At 36.9% G+C, this 23,926-nt stretch overlaps 1 protein-coding gene and 1 pseudogene across 1 annotated transcript in view; one reads left to right on the top strand and one right to left on the bottom strand.

The window, feature by feature from the left end:
- Positions 1-22,540, top strand: part of STAM2 (signal transducing adaptor molecule 2) — a 56,532-nt gene extending 33,992 nt beyond the window's left edge. Inside the window, exons 8-14 of the mRNA XM_023217439.2 lie at positions 4,176-4,270; positions 6,259-6,341; positions 6,483-6,570; positions 7,888-7,942; positions 13,084-13,237; positions 15,509-15,678; positions 18,668-22,540. Of these exons, the coding sequence (XP_023073207.1) occupies positions 4,176-4,270; positions 6,259-6,341; positions 6,483-6,570; positions 7,888-7,942; positions 13,084-13,237; positions 15,509-15,678; positions 18,668-18,896 (874 nt within the window). The 3' untranslated portion in view covers positions 18,897-22,540. The remainder of the gene's footprint in view (positions 1-4,175; positions 4,271-6,258; positions 6,342-6,482; positions 6,571-7,887; positions 7,943-13,083; positions 13,238-15,508; positions 15,679-18,667) is intronic.
- LOC111546113 lies at positions 8,144-8,480 on the bottom strand (annotated as a pseudogene).
- Positions 22,541-23,926: the final 1,386 nt, after the last annotated feature.

The raw sequence follows: 23,926 nt of genomic DNA, 5'->3' as shown, positions 1-23,926 counted from the left end.
ATTTGGGGTTTGTTGAGTCCATGGATGTAGCACTCGCCAGATACAGAGGGCAAACTGCACTTCTTTACGTATGTCTCTCTACTAAATCAGTTGATTCTGAAGAGTCTCATCACTTCCTTGGGCGGGAGGAAGGGCAAAGGAGAAAACAAATTCTGAAGGTAAAGCAAGATAACATGTTTTTAGTCAGTTCTGTAGGAGAGGTTGTAAAACACTGCTAGATTTTTTTTTTCTTGTTTTTATAGATAGGGTATGACTGGGTTGCCCAGGCTGGAGTGCAGTGGTTATTCACAGGCATGAGCATGGCACACTACAGCCTGGACTCCTAGACTCAAGCAGGCCTCGTCCCTCAGCCTCCTGGGTAACTGGGACTACAGCTTTATGCTAGATTTTAAACTTCTTGAGGGCACAAATGGTGTCTTAATTATCTTTGTAACTTCAGTGCTTAGCCTGAAGGTACTATTTTCTCCGTGGTAGGTTTTCATAAATGTTAGCTGAATAATATTTGTTGAAGGTGAGGTTTATATTCTTTACACTTGTATCATTTTTTTGTTTTTCACTCAGTTATGATTTATTTTTTAATATAAAAAGCTCTAAATATAAATGCTACATTAAAGTTTTCTTTAATTATTAAATGATTTGTGTAAAATTAGAGTGCCAATTTCTTTAATTTGGGAATTTAAACTTGAACAATGTTTTTTTGCCATCAACATTCCATAGAATCAACTTGTAGTCAGTGAAGAGAGTATAGAGCTGGATTAGGGCTGGGAAGGAGTTGTCAATTTGGTTGCTTTGCCTACTTTTATGCTTCATCAGAGAGTTTGTAGTTGTGGCTGGGAGGAAAAGTATCCTATATTGGTAGGACCACTAAGGAAGGGTATACATATAGTTGTTGGTAGGTTCATATAAAACACGTGCATCCATTTCACAGGTTTGGGTTCTCGTTTTTTATAAAAATTTCTCAAGTTCAGCTTTCCTTTTCAAAATGAAAAGTTAACTTAAAAATATGTAAGAAAAAGAAACTTTTTCCTATCTTACATAGATATTTGCAGATATGATATCTTAGAACTGTCAGTACATCAGTTATTTTCTGGCTTTAAGAACTTGGATGATATATAACTCATCTTTTTCTAGTGCTCATAAATGAAATGATGTTTCATAATCATAGACATTAGTTCATACGTAAGACTCATACTTAAGAATGTTCAGTAAGTCAGATTTTTGAAAAAGAATAGATAAAATTATCATTATTTCCAGATACTGTGATTTTCCATATAGAAAGTTCAGGAGTCCAATGGACAAACTATTTCAAGTGGTTGGAGTTCATCAAGGTTGTTGGATACCAGCTCAGCATACAAAACTCAGTAGTATGCTTTAATCACAACTTTTTAGAAAATATGGTAGAAAAAAAGGCATTCTCAGTAGTAACAAAAATTATATAAATGATCTAGAAACGAATAAGCCTAACAAAGATACATAAGGTCTTTATGAATTAAATTATAAAATTATTTGAAAGCTATGAAAGAATACAAATATATATTTACACATTATGTTTTATATAAATGTAAATGGAGAAAGATACCATGTTCATAGGGAAGAAACCTTAGCATTACAAAGATTTCCTTTTTCTTATATTATTGCATAATTTTGGTGCATTTCCAGTTCAAATCCCAACAGGACTTTTTCCCCAGAGAACTTGAAAAGTAATTTAATGTTAATGTGGAAATTTGAAGGTGTGTAATAAATGAGAAAGAGTAATATAAAAAGGATATCTTCCCTGGCAGGTGTTAAGGTACATTAACAAGATGCGTAAATAGATACATGGACTATTGCAACAGAATGGAATCTAGAAATAGGCTCATGAACAGATTACTGTTTGAAAGGTAGGGTATTATAAATTAGTAGAAAAAATGATGGACCATTTAATAAATTTTGCTGTGATGAATGGCTCTTTTTATAGTACAGATAAAATTTTGATAAGCTTTACATAGTACATTAAAATTTCATTCCAAATGAATTAAAGACCTAAACATATGAGAGGGGAAAAAGAAAAAGCAAAAACAAACTAAAACTACAGTTAAGTATATAGGAGAATAGATTTAGGAGTTTAAGGGTAGAAAAAGTATAAGCCATGAAAGAAAAGATTGCCAAATTTGATTGCATAGGGGGAAAAAACCACTGTACAGTTAAACCATAAACATATGCTAAAAAGACAGTGACAGCCTAGAAGAAGGTATCTGCATAATTCAGACAAACAACTGCTGTCCAAAATATATAAAGAACTGCTACAGATCCATGAAAAAAGACAAATGACCCAGTAGAATAAGAAAAGTGGGCAAAAATGTGAACAGACAATTTACAGAAAAGGCAGTCTGAATAGCTAGCAAGCACAAGTAGATGCATGGGAAATACACGTGCATACAGTGAAATACGATTTCTCTTCTGTCTAATTATCAGGTGTTAGTTGGGAAAATTATCACATACAAGGAAAGATGACATTGTTACATGCAACCGGGGGAAGGAGGAAGGTGAATTTTCACAGCCATTCTAGGGAACATTTGGCAGTATCTAGTAAAATGAAATGCTTATGGCTGGGTGTGGTGGCTCACACCTGTAATCCTAGCACTTTGGGAGGCTGAGGTGGGCAGATCACTTGAGATCAAGTTTGAGACCAGCCTGACTAATATGGCAAAACCCCAGCTCTACTAAAAATACAAAAATGAGCCAAGAGTGGTGGTGCATACCTATAGTCCCAGCTACTTGGGAGACTGTGGCAGGAGAATGGCTTGAATCTGGGAGGCAGAGGTTGCAGTGAGCCAAGATCGCACCACTGCCCTCCAGCCTGGGTGACACAGCAAGACCCCATCTCAAAAAAAAAAAAAAACAAAGGAAATATTTATATTCTTAAATCCCAGCAAGTTCACGTCTGTGAATAAGTGCAGAAAAATTGTTGCATGTGTGTCTTCAAGTCTAGGATGATCATTACCTTATCTTTATAATGGTGAAAGATTGGAATCAACCTAAATATGCATCTATACAGGAATGGCTAAATATGGCCTATTCATGTGATGGAATTTTAATTTAAAAGGAATAAGCAAAATTTGAAAGAATTAATATATAAAATTAAAAAGATCTGTATGTATTAGCATCTATGTCTGTCTGTTTCTATATGGACTTGGCTGTAGATACGTGTAAAAGAACAAAAAACTGACAGGAAGGCTACCAACTTTATTATGGTAGTGTGGTAAGATGGATGTGGCCTGGGATTTGGGGTCATTACTAAAAGGCACTTAAGTGTTTCCTGTTTACTTTTTAATTTTTTAATTTTGTTATTTTTTTTTTTGAGACAAAGTCTCACTCTATCCGCCAGGCTGGAGTGCAGTGATGTGATCTCAGCTTACTGCAACCTCTGCCTCCCGTGTTAAAGCGATTCTCATGCCTCAGGCTCCCGAGTTGCTGGGATTACAGGCACCTGCCACCACACCCGGCTAATTTTTGTATTTTTAGTAGAGATGAGGTTTTGTCATGTTGGCCCAGCTAGCCTCGAACTCCTGACTTCAGGTGATCCACCCACCTCAGCCTCCCACAGTGCTAGGATTACAGGCATGACCGCACCCAGGCTTACTTTTTTAAAGCCCAGAGTAACACATGATGAATTGCTAATTGGTTCTAATTTTTTTTTTTTTTTTTTTTTTGAGGTGAGTCTTGCTCTGTCACCCAGGCTGGAGTGCAGTGGTGCCATCTTGGCTTACTGCAACCTCTTCTTCCCAGGTTTAAGTGATTCTTCTGCCTCAGCCTCCCAAGTAGCTGGGGCTACAGGTGTGCGCCACCATGCCTGGCTAATTTTTGTATTTTTAGTAGAGATGAAGTTTCACCATGTTGGCCAGGCTGGTCTCAAACTCGTGACCTCAGGTGATCTGCCCACCTTGGCCTCCCAAAGTGTTGGGATTATAGGCGTGAGCCACCGTGCCTGGCCTGGTTCTCAGTTTAGATGTAGGGATGTGGATGTTTGTTTTACTTGTACTTTTTAATATTTATTAAATTTAAGAAAAATGACTTGATTATAGCTGCATGTAAATGAATATATTCAAAGGAGGCTAAATTTAATTTTTAATTCCTCTTTGCTATTGTATTAAAATGTGGGGGAACAAATGATATTTTTTGCACTGTATTTTTAGTGATGCCAATTGGTGGAAAGGAGAAAATCACAGAGGAATAGGACTTTTCCCATCCAATTTTGTAACAACTAATTTAAACGTAGAGACTGAGGCAGGTAAGTTATCTTAGAGAACGTTAGATCTATTTAAGTTTTTTTCACTTAAATTTTATGATTTGGTTTTGGATGTAAAGTAGATTGGCATTTAACATTTTGTTTTAAATCATTTCTTTATAGGCATGACAATCTACCTTACTTTTTAACCGAATTAAGGGGTTAATTTAGCCTGTGTCAATCGCAAGAATATTTCCTCTTATTTTACATCTTTTGAGAGTTAGCATACATAGTTAAGTCAGGCATAAAATCATATGTGACCATGCGGGTATTTAAATCAACCTAACTGTGTAGTGTAAGAGGCAGTTCATATCTATTCTGTACAAAGAGTGTTTTGATTCATCAGTGAACCACAGTGGCAAAGCGGGAATGGTGTGGGGAAGTTGTGGTTGGCAAGTGCCGAATATAATTACTGGGTTTAGGAGTACTCCTAAATTTTAGACCTTTCCTCACCTTGATTTGATCCTAGGGAGCTTGAAACAATAACAAAGTAATGTAATCAAGCCACTAAGCTTCCTGGTTCAGATCTGCTGAACTTTAGTCAGTCTGCAGCCACAGACAGTTCCATTTTAGACACTTTAGCCATTGTCAACGATGCTGAGAAAGCATTCCATTTGTTATTCAGGTAGGGAGGTGGGGGGATCTGAGTGTAAAGGAACAGCTTGTAATAATACTAATGATGATAATCAGAAATAGTTACTGGTTTTTGAGCATTCATTATTTGTCAGGCATTGTGCTAAGTTATTTGTACTATTTCATTTCAATCTCACAGTTCTGTGAGATAGCTACTTTTGTTGCCCTGTCTTACAGATAAGGACACTGAGGCTGAGGGGTTAGTAAGTGATTGAGCGAGGATTCTAAAGTCAAGACAGTCTGACCTTAACACTGACTCACTGAGGGATATATCAGTGCTAATCCTTTCCAGTTCAGGAGAAAGAACTTCAAATGAAAGCGTTATGCATCATGTGTAACATCGTCTTTGTATGTGTAGAGTGATACATTCAGAAAAATGAAGTCGTGAGAAGTTGATACTCACTGAAAAATTTGAATATAGAGTACTTTGCCATTATTTATACTTTTATTCCTCTTATCTGACTCTCTAGGTAGATAGGCATATTAGAGATACCTTTAAAAAATAACTTTATAGATCATGCTCAGGGGATTCTACACAGCAATTTCTCCTTGACGTAGGCTGGAAAGTATTAACAGGAAAAAATACTGTGGGTTTTCAGCTTATCCTTGTGTTATGCTGATTTCTGTTCTTTGAAAGTTAGCCAGATGTTTGAAATAAATGGCTAACAGTTGGGATTTAAAATTGTTTGGCTATGTAGGTTTTTATTGTAGTTTTATTTTTACCAAAATTTACTTTGTTAAAATATGGTACATTCTAGCAATACTTCAGGGAACATTTAAGTAGTTTTCTGGGTTTGTGTATTTGTAAGTTTTTTTTCAACCTTCTCTTCATGAAAAACTTTTGTGTTTAGTGTTGTTTTAACTATTATCAAAGTTAGCTTAAAATAAGTTTTATTTTTTGTTCATATAGGCAATAGTTTTTTTTTTTAATAGAGAAGGAACTCATAGATGTAAGTTTGAAATTAGCTAGATAGATAATAATCTGCTCTCATACATTTATTCACCCCAGTGGTAACACTCAGTTTTCAGGAAAATGCCTAAAATGTCAGCTGCTGTTAATATTGCACACTTGTTCCACTAAAATTTTAAGTTCCATGAGGTTAGAGATTCTTGTCTGTTTTATTCACCAGTGTATGTATAAATGCCTGAACAATGCCTGGCACATAATGAGTACTAAATAAATGTGTGTGAAATAAATGACCAAACGTATGTAATAACATACTGATTATGAAATGTGGTGAATATTTGAAGGACTTCTATTTTTTTTTCTTATGGACAATCATAGACCACTTATAAATTAATAACTAAAATTGCTGAAGTAAATGCTGAGGAACTTAAAATTTACTTTGTTTCTATAGCGGCTGTGGACAAATTGAATGTAATTGATGATGATGTGGAGGAAATTAAGAAATCAGAGCCTGAGCCTGTTTATATAGATGAGGTAGAGTCCCTCTTTTGTTTAATAGTTAAACTATCAAGACATTTAAATGTACTATCTTTGAGAGTGCTTGGAAAGAGTAATTTCATATTCACTGAAGTTAAAACTCTTGAGTTTTTAAAAAGTGTCCTATTACTTTTTTAGGATAAGATGGATAGAGCCCTGCAGGTACTTCAGAGTATAGATCCAACAGATTCAAAACCAGACTCCCAAGACCTTTTGGATTTAGAAGGTAGTGACTATTAGATATTATTTTAATGTTATTTAATATTTTAGCTATTCATAATGTTTTCAGTTTCTTCTGCCTTGTATTTGCCTCTAGAGGTTAGAAATCTCTGGTAGGGAACAGACTAGTACAGTAAAATAGTACAAGTATTACTTGGAAGGCATTGTCGTAAACCTGCAAATCCTTTTCATAAAGGAAGTCTTTTTATTTCTTTAAGCCTACAGGTAAAATTGGCTGAAGATTTTTGCAGTCCAAAAAGGGCAGAATTAAAAATAACAGCATATCAAATTGAGTCAAAACGTTTAAAATGCTTATTCCTGTTTAATTTTCTTGTATTATGAATTTAAAGGACAAAATTATACATGATCGTTGTTAACTTAGTAACATAGTCACTTGATTCATGTTGATATGTCTTTTAGTCTCTAAGAAATGTGAGAACAATTAAAACGTGTTTTTTATGGTTTTAAAAAAATCCCTTGGGAGAAGAATCTCTGGTAAATAAATAATCCTTGTTAAAACTTTTTATAGAAGAAACATCTGGTTATGAATATAGAATACAGCATTGTGCTCTTTATAGTATCAGTGTTCACATTGGGAAATATACTGTTTAATCTTGAAATGTCTTAAGTAAATGAAAAATCTTCATATCTGATGGGCAGAAGTTACATAATTTATATATTGTGGCCCAAGTTTGTTTTAGTTAACTAGTCATAGTTTTCTTTTTCTTTTTTTTTTTTTTTTTGAGACGGCGTCTCGCTCTGTCGCCCAGGCTGGAGTGCAGTGGCCCGATCTCAGCTCACTGCAAGCTCCGCCTCCCAGGTTTACGCCATTCTCCTGCCTCAGCCTCCGGAGTAGCTGGGACTACAGGCGCCCGCCATCTCGCCCGGCTAGTTTTTTGTATTTTTTAGTAGAGACGGGGTTTCACAGTGTTAGCCAGGATGGTCTCGATCTCCTGACCTCGTGATCCGCCCGTCTCGGCCTCCCAAAGTGCTGGGATTACAGGCTTGAGCCACCGCGCCCGGCCAACTAGTCATAGTTTTCTAGATGTCTTTAAGACTTTGGGATAACTCCAGATTTGACAGTCTGTCAACTTAGTTAATAGTTTCAAGAAAACATAATGAGGTTTTTATTTTAAAGTTGACCTTGCTTTTAGTCACGTGATAGTAATGTACAGTAGTAGTGCTGAATAGTAATCTTTCTCTAGCATGAGCTTAATCTATGTGTATTATGCATAGTGTTGTATATTGGTGCTATATTGTTAAAAATTGTTGAAATTGGCTTAAATTGGATTTTCTATATTTGTAAGTATTTTTATATTTACAGATATCTGCCAACAGATGGGTCCAATGATAGATGAAAAACTCGAAGAAATTGATAGGTGAGATTTTTCATGCAAGGAATAAGAAGTATAGTTTTGGGGGGTTCACTTGTTTTTTGGCAAACAGTAATGTAGGGAAAGTTTTTGTGGAACTACACAATTCATGGAAATTGTTTTTCAGTTTCCCAAACTCTTACAAACTTATAGCAAGGTGGTGCAACAAGCTCTGACAAGTTTTATTAAATAAAAATTTTGCATGGCTTACTTTTCACCAGTCTCTTCTACCATGCTTCTACTGATATTAGAACTGCCTGGATCAGTGATAGCCAGTGTGCATACTCTAGTATTTTCTGCATGGTCTGCCCATCATTGCCACTGTAGCGATGGACAGCAGTTTTGGCCAACATTGTATAGCACTCTATTTCAGATTATTTCCTCAAAGCTGGACAGTTTTAGTGAGGATGACCAATTTTGCTTTGCCTTGTCTGATCATCTTCAGAGTCTGCTTTTACCCCAGCACATACTTTCCACTTTTCATAATGAGTTGGAGCCTAGAATTGATCAACTCCACTGACTTTTTCCTCTTCTTTGAGACCATCCTGCCTTAAGTCCAGGAAGGTCCCCAACTAAGAGGAGCTGCCAAGATAACTGTGGAGTCAGGTGCTTTTTATTTAAAGATAACAGTTTTCTGGGGGGGTTTTTTGAGATGGAGTTTTGCGCTGATGCCCAGCCTGGAGTGCAGTGGCATGATCTTGGCTCACTGCAACCTCTGTCTCCCAGGTTCAAGCAATTCTCCCGCCTCAGCCTCCTGAGTAGCTAGGATTACAGGCGTGCACCACCACACGTGGCTAATTTTTGTATTTTTAGTACAGACAGGGTTTCACCATGTTGGCCAGGCTGGTCTCGAACTCCTGACCTCATGATCTGCTCACCTTGGCCTCCCAAAGTGCTGGAATTACAGGCGTGAACCACTGTGCCTGGCCAAGAATTGAATTCTTATGAGAAGTGGTACTTATAAAAATTTTAAATGAAATTTCTCTAGTGTTTGAAGCTAAATCATGTCTTCTCTTTTCATTTCTTGTCCTTGTATTTCTTTGTTTCTATTGCTCTTTTAATTTTATCCTACGTGGTTTTCTTTTTCTTTTTCTTCTTTTTTTTTTTTTAGATAGATTCTTGCCCTGTCACCCAAGCTGGAGTGCAGTGGTACGATCTCGGCTCACTGCAGCCTCCACCTCCTGGGTTCAAACCATTCTCTGCCTTATCCTCCCAAGTAGCTAGGATTACAGGTGCCCACCACCATGCCCTGCTAATTTTTGTATTTTTAGTAGAGACGGGGTTTCACCATATTAGCCAGGCTGGTCTCGAACTGCTGACCTCGTGATCCGCTCACCTCAGCCTCTCAAAGTGCTGGGATTACAGGCGTGAGCCACTGCACCCAGCCTCACACCCAGCTTTTTTTTTTTTTTTTTTTTTAAAGACAGGGTCTTGCTGTGCTGCCCAGGCTGGTCTCAAACTCTTGGCCTCAAGTGATCTTCCTGCCTCAGCTTCCCAAAGTGCTGGGATTATAGGCATGAGCCACTGTGCCTGGCCCTTATTGTTTAAATAGGATCACACTTTAAAAATAGGAGCAACACTGAAGGGTAGACTTTCAAGGTTGAGCTTTTAACTTGGTTCTGCTCCCTTATTTCTCAGCTCTCTATCTGAAGTCAGAGAGAGAACCCTTAGTGAAAGGAAAACAAGGGATAGGGCTTAGTATTCCATCATCATCCCTCTCTAGTGGTATTTATTGAATTAATATATAAACAGCACAAGAAAAAGAGATTAGATAGGACCAAAATAAGAAGGAGAACAGAAACTACTTCTTTTCTGCCTCTGCCAGAGAAGTGCAGTAGCAGCAGGACTTTTCCTAGTCACCAGAGATTGTCATCTTTGTTCCAGGGGACATTTTAAAAATAAATTTGTTGTGTTTTCTAAAGAAATGAAAAATCTGTATGTCAATTGACAGTAGTTTTGCCATGTTTTAGAGAAAGGATTAAATATCTCCTTACACATCTACTTTGTTTCAATGCAGGATGTTAATGGTTAGTGAATAATCAAACTGGAAAAGATTAAAAAGTATTATAGATGTGGCTGTGTGTTTAGTTCAGACACAATTTTTTTTAATGTTTTATATTTTCAATTTGAAGTTGGTTGAGTACACGGATGCAGAACCCATGGACATGGAGGACGGAGTGTGTGTCCACACATTCTACAATGAAAATCATTGTCCTTGATAATTATCCCTTGATATGAACAGATATTATAATATATAATGAAAAAAGGCAGAAGCTATGACAATTTAATCTTATTTTTGGTTCATAAAAAGAATTTTGTTAAAGGAAAAGATCTAGAAGAATTAGAAGTCAGAGTGAGGCCGGTGTGGGGGCTCACACCTATAATCCCAGCACTTCAGGAGGCTGAAGTGGGAGGATCATCGGAGCCCGGGAATTTGAGACCAGCTTAGGCAATACAGTGAGACCCCATCTCTACAAAAAAAAATTTTAACAATTAGCTGGGCTTGGTGGTATGCACCTGTAGTCCCAGCTACTCAGGAGGCTGAGGTGGGAAGATCGCTTGAGCCTGGGAGGTCAGGGAGGCTGCAGTGAGCCACAATTGCACCACTGCAGTCCAGTCTAGGTGACACAATGAGATCCTGTCTCAAAAGAAAAAAAAATCAAAGTGACCATTCTGATGTTAGTTAATTTTTTGAGTGAGAACTCAATCATTAACCAGTTTTCTTACCAGTTTCAGTTTTTGAATAGGCCAACTGGCATATTTTCTTGTTCCATGGCCACAGCTGCAGATGCAGCTCCTGTTCTGGGAAATGTTTCCTGTTCTTCAACAAATTCTTATTGACTATTATTTACCCTTGTCAAGTATTCAAAGATGAATAAAATATCAATTTTTCCCTTGAATGGATCATTGCGTTTGTTATTCCTACTGAGAAAAACAACTCTACTGTTAGAAAGTTAAATTGTACATTTCATTTCTGTCCTTTTACAGAATGAAATTTTGTAGCATTTTATCACCCTAAGAAATTACATTGAGTAAATATGTAAATTGACTCCAAAAAAGTTTAGGTAGATTTATTGGAGATTCATAGTCTGGCCTTAACTATGTTCCAGACTATTCTAATCTTATTTCCTTCTGTCCTCCAAAGATAATTTTCTACCATCTGATCAAGTTGCTCTTTTGCCTTATTACTGTGGGATTGTGTCTCAAATCTTTAAGGGGATTTCAAACACAGTGATCACGTCTTTCTACTGCATTTTTCTGTTGTTTCATCAACATACTGGGTTTTGCGGATTTCCTACAGTTAAATTTTAGTTACGCATTTGTTAGCATGGCACTAATTTCTGTAGCTTTCTGGGTGGCTCGTAACTTATTTTTGATACTAGAGTTTGACCTGCTTAATGCAGTCATTCCTACCAGAGAGGGAACAAACTTTTTGTTGTTGTTGTTCAGACATAAAAGACTAGTAGAAGAAAAGTAACAAATCTTGATAGGACTCAGTGACTGTTTACTTAGTAGTCCTGTGTCTGTGTGCCTCTGCTTGTTGCCTCTCTGTAGTTATATAGAAAGAACCACATTTCAATAAAAAGGCTTATGGATGTTTCAGGCCAGATGAAAAGTGGTTGCTTAAATTTTATAAATTTGACAGTGCAAAGAGAGTTCTTTATTACTCCCAGGGGAACAGACAAATTTGTATCAAGTAGGAAGAGTCTGCTCTGAAGCTTCTTGGTCATATTTGAAGATGCTTTTATTTGGATTTGTTGTTATTACATAATAAAGTAATGGTTTACTTACTTTCTCAAAATAAATCAACCAACAAACGAGCTGTAGAGACTAGTCTTACACATTGTTTTTACTTGGATTTTCAAGGATAATTATTTAAGTTGGTTTTTTTTTTTTCAGTTGATATTTTTATGGATATAAACAAATGAAAATGTGTGTGATTTTTTTTTTTAAACAAGTGTTTTTAAATTTCCATCATATCGTGTACTTCATAGAGGTTCTGGGCCTTGCCTGGGTACTTTCTTTTATTGAGATTTATAATTCAGGCCCAGATTCTTACCCAAATTGAGAATTTTCTTTTTAATGATTGAATTCTCAAAATAAAACTGGAATGTGTGAAAGTAAATTCTCTCAGCACCAAAATTATGAATTGATTGCATGTTATGAGGCATGGAAAGGACTTTTCCCTAATATTATAAAGTCATATTGTCACTGGTAGAGGATTGTGACTGCAGGTTTTCCAGGTTCTTAGCATTTTGAAGAAAGAATTGGACAAAATGCCCAGCAAAGCAAAGAAAGATCGAAGCAACAGAAGAACAAAAGCAGAGATTTATTGAAAACAAAAGTACGCCCCAATGCAATGTGGGTATGGGCCTGAGCAGCAGCTGAAGGACCCGGATACAGAACCTTCTTGGGTCCAAGTACAGTACCCCCTAGACGTTTCCCATTGGCTGCGTCATGCTCACCTCATGTAAATGAAGTGGAAGCTCACGATCAGTCTGGTTGCAGAAAGCAGCCAACCAGAGGCTGAAATGAAGTTACAAAGGTCACAGTGCTGTGCAAACATCTGATTGTTTGCAAAAAGCAACCAGTTAGAGGCTAGGGAGAAGTTACAGTTAATGCTTCTATGCAAATGAAGACTCTGCCCACAGTCAGTCTGATTGGTTGTGGACAGCAACCATTCAGAGGCTGGAGCAGCCATTCAGAGGCCGGTTGTGGACAGCGACCATTCAGAGGCTTAAGTTACAAAGTTGCAAACGAAGACTGGAACTGTAATCAGTCTGATTTTTTTCGGACACCCAATTTCCCATCTGCTGCACAGAAAATGTGGGGAGTTTGCAAAGGGAGCAGCCTCTGGTCCTTTTGTTACTTAGGTGTGGAAAGTTCGGCTTGGTTTTCCTTTCAGTGTAGTTACAAGAAGTCAGCTTGAAAAACAGCCTTAGATTCCCTGCCTCAGTATCAGGCTAGCTATTACAAGGATTAAGCAGTTCTTCCTCTCAGTTTCCCTTTGTGAATATTCTTTCATTAAATGTAAAATAACCTTTTAATATATAAATAGAAATTGTGCTAAATTTAAAAAATAATTTATATTACTAAATAGATGCTAAAAACTAGAGGAGTATTATAATACTTTTCTTCTACATCAGGAAGCATTCAGAATTGTCTGAATTGAATGTAAAAGTCCTGGAAGCGCTGGAACTGTATAACAAATTGGTGAATGAAGCACCAGTGTACTCAGTCTATTCAAAGCTCCACCCTCCAGCACATTACCCACCTGCATCATCCGGGGTTCCAATGCAGGTGAGCATGTTTTTTGAGAACATTTTCTAAATTATAAACAAGTTTTAAAGTAAAAGTATTTTACAGCATAGTATTAAGATTTCTTTTGTCTGTAAATAAAATTATAAAATTTATCTTTGATTGTTTCAGTAAATATTGACTGAACAATTAACATTCACCAGAACAACTTAGACAGATACTGATATTTCACAAGTACATTTTAGTTCAGTTTTAACATGGATGAAAAGACCATTAAATATGTGAGGGTAGTTCTGGTTCTTCATATGCTTTTGCAAGTATAAAGCATAAATCTTTTATGTAAGTATAAATCCTTTTTGTAAATGTGGAGTATAAATCTTTTGATTTTGGACAGTACCTAGCATATCAGAAGTTCCCCAGGTACCAACACTTTGCTGCTGCTCAACAAGATTTAACATTTCTTTACAAATTTCCATGAAGATTTATTTGACTCATATGATTATTAACAGGCATAATGAACTTCTAGAATATGCTTTATACTTCCTTTACTTAGCTGCATGACTTAAATTGTTAAAAATTTGTGCATAGCAAAGATATGATACACATGTAGGAGGTACAGACTCCATAAGCCATCCGTGAACATCCGTAAGCCATCTTTTTCCAGTACTTTTCACCTTTTTTGTGTGCTTGCCATGTGAAGTGAATACTTTATATTTGTCAATATCCCCATTCAGAAGCATGTTTGAACTTTCAGCCAGTTAGCCAATTGAATTCAGAATGAGCTTGGATGAGCAAAATGCATGTTAATTTATGAACACTGGTATCTAAAGGTACATGTGAAGGAGACACCAAGGAGAAAGGGTAGAATGTGGGTGAATAATTTAGATGACTTGACACAACATAATTGTTAAGTAAAAAAAGAATAGTCACTATGGTAACTGTCACGTCAGGTAAGATACATTTATCAAATGTGCCATGCCTTGATCTTTTTGAATATTAGGAGGGTAGGAAAGATTTCTGACTGCAAAAGACATTTGGGAGTTATTCAGTTTGCTTCTGTTTTCAGAGTTGTTTGCTGCTGCTGTGAAAGTGGGACAAAAAGCAGTGTCTGCATCGTTGTATGATAAAACTATGTTGGCTTTTTTATGTGTCTATAAAGGGTTATTTGCTATTCTGTGTCAGGTTTTGGTGTTTAATTGCATTCTACTTACTGCGTTTTGCCAAGCACAACTCATTTCTCTAAAAAGTTAACTTTCTGTTTGATTCCTCATGTAATCTGTATCTACACTATTCACTCAAGCATTTGAAATATTCAAAAGTTTCTATTCTAATTTGACAAAAATATATCTCTACTAGAAGCAGTTGGGGTAACACGTTAGTTGTATCTGTGTAGGCTACTCAGGAACCCTACACTGCAGAAGAAGCTGATTCTCACAGTCTCAGACTATTGTCAGTAGATTGTTACATGTCTACTAAGGAGGTAATGGGATTGTACTTAATGTAGCTTATTTGGAATTTCTAGCATTCTAAATTTTCAGATAAATGGTCTTTGTTTTAAAAATAGCTTAATTTAAAACTGGATTGATGATCATTATGGTATGATATATTAAATGTGTGCATTGTTTTGATGCTATATATAGTAGACAGGTGGTAGACCCTGTCCTTAAGGAGCTGTTGTCCTGAAAATAAGTAGGGCACATATAAATGTCCAAAGAGACCTAAACCATTTTTGCTATTTCCTGAGGATACATGTCTTTTACCCATAACTCTTCCTTACTTTTGTCCTGTTTGTCTTAAAGGTAAGAGATAAAGTAGACATTGCCAGGGAAGCCCTGGCACCCTTATACTATTTCTTTTTCCGCTTTTTTTCTTAAGTTTCATTCTTAGGAAGGAGTTGGATGAGTCATCCTGGGATGAGGGTAAAGAAGGTTATCATTCTTATAGTGACTTTAAGTGATGGTGGGCTTCCCTTCAAGGGAGTGTACAGTTTTCTGTGGCTCAACAGCAAGACATGTTTACTGAGTAATAGGCAACCTGGGTAGATTGCAATCCACTACTTAAAAGTATACCACCTGTCTTTCTCCTAGCTCTCTGTAAAAATAAAAGAACAGCCAAACAAATCAAATTTCCATAGATTTGGCACTGTGATTTGACAGTTCTCCACTTTTAGTTCTAAGATGGATAGATTGGTAGAATCAGATTGCTTCCCAAAGAAGTATAGTTTCTTTCCTTTAAGTCTTTTAACATTTTAAATATATCATTAGGCACATGTTTGGGAGATTCGTGAATCCACTTTTTCTTTCTGATTAATAGACATATCCAGTTCAATCACATGGTGGAAACTATATGGGTCAGAGCATTCACCAAGTAACTGTTGCCCAAAGCTATAGCCTAGGACCCGATCAGATTGGTCCACTGAGATCTCTGCCTCCAAATGTGAATTCCTCAGTGACAACACAGCCTGCTCAAACTTCATATTTAAGGTAAGTTTTGGGAGCTGTGTTAATTTTATAATTATGTGTGTTAATTTTCCTAAATTTTCAGAGTGGGAATATATAGACCCTTAGTAAGATGAAGTTACAGAACTGTTTATTCATAATCCTGTGAAGTAGAATGGTGTTACCTTAGCTTTGCTACCCATACTGAGATTATTGCCCTTACTTAAGCTTACAGTCTGCATCCTTGGGACAAAATAAAGCTAATTGTCCTTTATGAGACTAAGCCTATTATGTGCTTAGCACTGTGCTATAATCAGCCTGTGAAGTAGCCCCAGACTTATTTATCTGCGTATACTCCTAAAAATTAGAAAACTGTTGTTACTTTGACCCTTAAAAAGAAGGGTGTTTGAACTGTGGAATTTGTAGTTCAGGTTTTTTTGTTTTGCTTTGTTTTTTTGAGACAGAGTCTCCCTCTTTCACCCAGGCTGGAGTGCAGTGGCTAGATCTCTGCTCACTGCAACCTCTGCCTCCCAGGTTCAAGCAATTCTCCTGCCTCAGCCTCCTGAGTAGCTGGGATTACAGGCAGGTGCCACCACGCCCATCTAATTTTTTTGTATTTTTAGTAGAGACGGGGTTTCAGCATGTTGGTGAGGCTGGTCTCAGACTCCTGATCTCGTGATGATCCACCTGCCTCGGCCTCCCAAAGTGCTGGGATTATAGGTGTGAGCCACCGCGCCTGGCCAAGGTTTTTTTTTTTTTTTTTTTTTTTAAGACAAGGTCTCACTCAGTCACCCAGGCTAGAGTGCAGAGGTATGATCTCAGCTCACCACAGTCTTGACCTCCCGGTCTCAAGCTATCTACTCTCCTCAGCCTCTCGAATAGCTGGGACTACAGGTGAGCACCACCATGCTCTGCTAATTTTTGTATTTTTTTGTGGAAGTGGGGTTTCTCCATGTTGCCCAGGCTGGTCTCAAACTCCTGAGCTCAAGGAATCCGCCTGCTATGGCTTCTCAAAGTGCTAGGATTATAGGCATGCACCACCGCACCCAGCCCTGTATTTCTGTTTTTTAATAAAAACACTTCTACTCAGAGAGTTGTATTTAAATCTTTCTATTCACTTTGCTTAACCATACAAAATGTTCATTCAATATCATCATATGTAGATGATCTGTAAGGTCTCTTCCCACCCTCAAACTCCATGAGTATGAATTTTAGATATTTTATGAATATTAAATAAATCTGTTCAGATTAGTGTTCAGTTAGAATAAAATATAAAATTTTGCTATCCTTGGTAACACTAGGTATTATGGAGAAAAAAGTGGTGTAATGTTGAAACTAATTCTCTCTTTTATCGCAAGCAGTATATTTGGTGGAATTTAAAATTATGTAATTTTTTTATTGAAACTTTTTTTGTAGATGGAGCTTTATCACCCAGGCTGGAGTACAGTGGTGTGATCATAGTGCACTGCAGCCTCCAACTCCCGGGCTTAAAGAACCTTCCAACCTCTGCCTCCTGAGTAGCTGAGACCACAGGCACATACTACACCCAGCTAATGTTTTTAATTTTTTGTAGAGATGGGTATAGTCATGTTGCCTGGGCTGGTCTCAGACCAGGCTGGCCCAAGCAGTTCTCTCACCTTGGCCTCCCAAAATGCTAGGATTAGAGGCATGAGCCTCCAAGCTCAGCCCTAAAAGTGCCTGGTGCAGTGGCTCACGCCTGTTTTATTTATACACACATACACACACACACACACACGTATGTATATGTGTGTGTGTATATATACTTTTTTTTTTTTTTTTTTTTTTTGAGACCGACTCTTGTTCTGTCACCCAGGCTGGAGTGCAGTGGCACGATCTCGGCTCACTGCAAACTCCGCCTCCCAGGTTCACGCCATTCTCCCACCTCAGCCTCCCGAGTAACTGGGACTACAGGCGCCCGCCATCACACCCGGCTAATTTTGTTTTTGTATTTTTAGAGACAGGTTTGCCTCGATCTCCTGACCTCGTGATCTGCCTGCCTCGGCCTCCCAAAGTGCTGGGATTACAGGTGTGAGCCACCGCACCCGGCCAAAATTATATATATTTTAAGAGAAATGTATGCCATAGTAGTTATAGGAACAAACAAGTCTGGCAATTTGGTGTGATTTTTCAGCTTAGTTTGTGAAATGTCAATAAAGAAATAGTTTCGGAGTATCGTGGGGGTAGATTTTGGGCCCGATGCCGACTACACTGTTTTCCTTTTAAAAGTAGAAAGTCCTTACTGAAGGAAAGCTTGAAAGAGGTTTACAGAGAAGAGGTGGACTTCTTTGTGCTGGATTGGGAGATGGGGAGGGAGAATATAGGCTAAAAGTGGCATCTTGAGCCAAGACTCCATTCTCATTGCAACTGGCCAAGGGTACTTCAGTCAAGAACAGTTTGCATCTCCTCAGATGGTTTCTGAATGTTTTTAGTTAGAGATTCTGGAGAAGGGAAGTTAAACTGGTCTTAGAATCTTACATTTTGTTTGTTTTCAAGTACCTCTCTCTTCTTACCAATATAAAAATTACATTAACAAGCTCGGCATGGTGGCTTATGCCTGTAATCCCAACACTTTGAGAGGCCAAGGCCAGAGGATCAAGGCCAGAGGATCACTCGAGCCCAGGAGTTTGAGACCATCCTGGGCAACATAGCAAGACCCAGTCTCTACAAAAAGAAATTTTTTTAAATTAGTCTGGACTGATTTAATTTTTTTAAAAGTAGCCCCAGCTACGCAGGAGGCTGAGGCAGGAGGATTGCTTGAGCCCAGGAGTTCAAGAATGCAGTGAGCTATGATCTGCACCCCAGCCTGGGCAACAGAGCAAGATCTCATCTCAAAAAAAAAAAAAAGAAAATTTGATTAACAGTATTCAATGGCTGGAATGATTAAATTGTAATCAGAAGAGCAGAGCTACATAAACTTGAAGATGGAAAAGGCACTTTTGTCACGATGATCTCTTAACTGTAACCTAGATATTGCAAAGTAAATATAGTTTTCTTTTTAAAATTTTGTTTGTAGCACTGGACAAGACACTGTTTCCAATCCTACTTATATGAACCAGAACTCTAACCTACAGTCAGCTACTGGTACAACTGCTTACACACAGCAAATGGGGATGTCTGTGGATATGTCATCTTATCAGAACACTACTTCCAATTTACCTCAACTGGCAGGCTTTCCGGTGACAGTTCCAGCTCATCCAGTTGCACAGCAGCACACAAATTACCATCAGCAGCCTCTCCTTTAGAAACCAAGCATTTTCTTGAAAAGCTTCATAAGTGTATTATTCAATCCTTGTGATACCAACCTGAAAATATTAAAACTTTTTTTCCTCTCAACTCAAAAGGACCATGAATAAATAAAGCACAAAAACCTCTCTTAACTCTACAAGGCCATAAAGGTTTTTTTTTTCAGTCCAGTTTGTTTGAAGTCAATCTTTTGATCAGAGGCAGCTTAAAGATGCTTTCAGTTAGTTTGGTCTTTCTTTCAGTTTTCTCTACATAAATCTAGATACCCATTAATTAGCCTTATGACACTAAACAGTATGAGATAGGAATATTAAAATATTATTTTAAGGAAACCACTGTTTCCCCCTAAAATATCATAAGAGCACTGAAGAACTTGAAATATTTTTTTCAGAGTTTCTCACACACTGTTATTTTAAAAGCCTAACTTTTGTGTGTGTAAGCATTTAGCTTGCCAGCATTATTTCTTTTTGGCTCCTTAAATTGCAGTTGTGTTTGCAGTATTGTCCCTTTGCTCTCGCTGTTATGTTGAATAATAATTAGCATATAATTGTCTACAGAAGCAAGAGCAATCTGGAAGGAACAAAAATGTTTTCTGTGATTAACAGTGAAGACCTTGTAAATGCAGATGTGTGATAAAGCATTTAGTCAGTCCCCCAAACAGTCATGCCAACTGTGAAGGACTGTCCCACGAAACATTTCCATTCCCTGAGGAAAAACATTTTCTTTCCTATATGTATCTCTGGTATTTACAGTTGTCACTAATAACCTTTTCAAGTGACTTTGGCTATTCCTAATGAAGATATGGTCCATTTGTTTTTCTTCCTGGAATGTGGTGTGTAGAGATGCTGCATACGCTTTTTATGGGATTGCGTGTGAATTTGAGCCATGAGACATTCCTAGTAATTTGTTGTGAGATATACCAACATGGATGGTAAGTGTGTTTTTAATGATGTGTTGTTTTTTTAAAGAAGTTGAATCACTTGCACCATTGCTAAGCTGTCAACATACCAAGCTGTTGAAAAAAATTGACCATTTCTTTCAGAAGTAATTCTCAGCCTGTGCAATAATAGCAGGTGATGACTTCATAGAAGGTGACAGATTGATAGGGAGGCTACTGAAGCAGTTTTTCTGCAGCCTGCATTTTGAGTTAGTTTATAGTGCTAATAGATTCTATATAACTGTGGGAGTTTGGTAGTAAACAAATAGGGATTGTTTTCTCTTCTAAAAATGTGCACACTACTTCATTATCTACCAACTTTTTACATATTGGAAAATAGAAGTTGCAAATACATATGCATATGGAAACATATTCAGACTGGGAAAAACAACATTAGTTTTTAAAGTTACTTATATGGAAGCAAGATTTCTATATTTGTTTTTTTAAAGAAAGCTGTCAGTCTTTCTACTAAATCCATTTCAAGCTAATTCTCTGAAAATGTTGCCGTTCATCTACAGAAATTGGATTATAAATATATTCCTTTTTCAAAGAAACTATCCTAGAACAAAATAGTCTATATGGTACTTGATCTACATTTAAGTGGAAAAATTAGCAGTATTTGAAAGCTCAGTTTATGTCATTAACTTCAGATACAAGTAACTGAACAAAGTTTTAACCTTTAATATTTCATGTTCTGTTTTTGAGTATTTTCCTTTGTGTTGATTCAATTATATACTTCTGAATGGCACCTTACTTTTTGGAAACAAATCTTCTGTTCTTTACAAAATAATAATTTTTAAAAAGCATTTTAAAAAATCCAAAGATGCTCTTGATAATAGTCAACATTTGGATATATATGGAATTTCTTACATTTTTCTCCCAAACTGTATTTAATAAACTTATTTTAATGTTTGTGTATTTCATGTATAATTGTGATCTCAGTTATAAAAGCTTAATTCAGCATGTCTTTGAGCCAGTATAAATACTGCACACCCACTAAATTGGGATCAGCCATTATAAATAATGTAGTTTTAGAATAATAAAACATGACATATATATATAGTATATATTGGCATTTATCAGTGAAAGTTTATACATGCAGAAGTTTTTTTTCTCTTAAATTAAAAATAATTTTTTGCCATATGTAATAAATTTTGTGTTGCAGGCTGTCGAAAGATAAAAATGATTTTAAATTTGTGTACTGATGATTCTTTCGGTGTTAAGAAACACAGGGTTATTTTCTTTCCTTTTTATGAGCTTATGGATTCTATTTATATTAAGACCTGTTACGATTGTTTTCTGCCAAAGGAATTGTCTAACTTCAGATTTCTACATTGGGTTCATACTTACTGTTTTATATCAGAAATAAAAAAATAGCTTCTGCCTTTTCATATGAAATCTTGGTACATCAGAAAGAATTCCTGAAAATTTATAATAGAATGAATTTTATTAATGTAGAAAAATACCCCGGGGTGTTAAAATATATGAAGTGTGGGATATATTCTTACAGTTTGTAAAATGTAGTCAACCAATATTGTCTTCTAATTTGGTAATTTATTTATAAAATTACTTAAACATTAGGTAATTATATTTGTTAGGATTTGAAATTATTTGTAGTTAAATTGTCATGCTATTTGAAATAATTGATACTTGACTACATAATACATTTTACTGTATGTTTTGAAGATGATTATAATTTCACCTTTCAAAATGTAAAAAATCAATTTTAAATGTTTTAAAAACATTTAGGGATTTTTTTTAAAAGGCTTTCTTAGTAAAAAACATAAATTTAAAAGCTCTTGAGTTCTAGGAGAGGGCTTATTGAATTGTTATGAGAAAGCTGAAGTTACTTTAACAAGTAATAAATTATAAATAGCACTGATCTATAATGGTTTATTTCTATCAGAAGGTACTTTTTCTTCATTCATCATCAGTTTTAGCCAGTAAATAAATGGGAATACTTACTTTTAGAGATTTGATTTTTTTGTTGTTAATTGGTTTAGGTTTCTTTCAAAAATTAAAAGTATATTTCTAAAAGTTTTCCCCAGAGGCCAGATACAGTGGCTCATGCCTGTAATCCCAGCACTTTGGGAGGCTGAGGTGGGAGGATCGCTTGAAGCTAGGAGTTTGAGACCAGCCGGGCAACATGGCAAGACCCTATCTCTGCAAAAATTTTAAAACTTAGCCAGGTGTGGTAGTGCACCTGTAGTCCCAGCTAGTCAGTAGGCTGAGGTGGGAGTATTGCTTGAGGCTGCAGTGAGGTGTGATCACACTACTGCACTCCGGTCTGACAGAGTGAGATCCTGTCTCAAAAAGAAACTTCCCCAGAAGAAGAATTCTAATTTTATCAAGCTGAATTAAAATTTTTGAGTCTTTTTTAAAAATCTTACGGTGTCAAAAGAGGCATTGTGTTGCTTATGTGATATAGTGAATAGTGTCCCTCCAAATTTCATGTACACCTGGACTGTCACAATGTGACTTTATAGTAGCCACCCCCCACCCCTACCCTTATCTGTGGTGGATAAATTTGCAAGATCCCCAGTGGATGACTGAAACCGCAGATAGTACTGAACCTTATATATACTGTTTGTTTTCTTATGCATACATACCCCTATGATAAAGTTTATGAATTTGGCACTTAACAGCAGAACTAATAAGATGAAAGAGTTGTGACAATATACTCTAATAAAAATTATTTAAAATGTATGAAGTGTTTATTTCTATAATTTTGCATTTAATATTTTTGGACCATGGTTTAATCTGGGTAACTGAAAGTATAGAAAGTGAAATCGTGGGCCAGGCGTAGTGGCTTACGCCTGTAATCCCAACACTTTGGGAGGTCACGAGTTTGAGACCAGCCTGGCCAACATGGTGGAACCCTATCTCTTACTAAAAATACAAAATTAGCTGTGTGTGGTGGCACATAACTGATCACAGCTACTTGGGAAGCCGAGGCAGGGGAATCGCTTGAACCTGGGAGGCGGAGGTTGCAGTGAGCTAAGATCACGCCATTGCTCTCCAGCCTAAACAATAAGAATGAAACTCCATCTCAAAAAAAAAAAAGTGAAATCCTGGTTAAGGGTGAACTACTGTATTTGGAAATCGGGTCTTTGCAGATATAATTAGTTAAGGATCTTGAGGCAAATTTATCCTGGATTTAGGGTGGACCCTAAATCCAATGCCTAGTGTCCTTATAAGAAGAGAAGACACACACAAATGAAAAGAGGCCATGTGAAGATGGGAGTGAAAGTTGCAGTTATGCTGCCAGAGGGCAAGGACTACCTGGAATCTCCAGAAGTTGGAAGAGGCAAAGGATTCCTCCCTCCATAGAGCCTTCAGAGGGAGCATGGCCTTGCTAACACCTTGATTTCAGACTCCAGAAATGTGAGAGAACAAATTTCGATTGTTTAATTGTTACAGCAGTCCTGGGGAATTCAGACATGGGTAAAAGTGTACAGTGAAATCTGAGTACCAAGCACTCAAGACTTTGATAAGACTACTTAGAATTGACACAGGAATTCTGAGAAAGACGTCTGTAGTCCAGTGGCAGTCTTTTTATCTTTGCTAAACTATAATGATATTGCATGGATAGATGAAACTAAGACCTCTGTTAATCCCATAATCCTATTTCTTGATTTTTAAATACCACATCTACATTTCAACAATTGATTTCATTATGCCAGAGGTGTTTACAGTTAGTAAGATTATAACTGATTTGCATTTTCATCTGTTCCTCTGCTCGTCTTGAGCAGTAGTTATTGAATGACAGGAGAAATGTTCAAAGCCAAACAGAGATGAAGAAGAAACAAAAAATCTGGTTGGATATCTCCCCTCAAAAGCTACTCAAGAATGGAGGTTTGGTTTTGTTCTTAGCTTTACACCATTTTATATCATAATAAAGGCTTTCCAGTTGGCTGGGCATTGTGGCTCACCCTGTAATCCCAGCACTTTGGGAGGCCGAGATGGGAAGATTGCTTGAGGCCTGGAGTTGGAGGTCTGCCTGGTCAACCCCATCTCTTTAAAAAAAAAAAAAAAGGTTTTCCAGTACCTTTACACTAAGTCAGTGACATACTGATTACATTTTGGTCTCAG

This window comes from Piliocolobus tephrosceles, chromosome 11 (genome assembly GCF_002776525.5).
Source record: "Piliocolobus tephrosceles isolate RC106 chromosome 11, ASM277652v3, whole genome shotgun sequence".
In the NCBI taxonomy this organism is placed as follows: domain Eukaryota; kingdom Metazoa; phylum Chordata; class Mammalia; order Primates; family Cercopithecidae; genus Piliocolobus; species Piliocolobus tephrosceles.
Note: the sequence above shows the minus strand (reverse complement) of the source record. Positions and strands in the feature narration are given on the sequence as shown.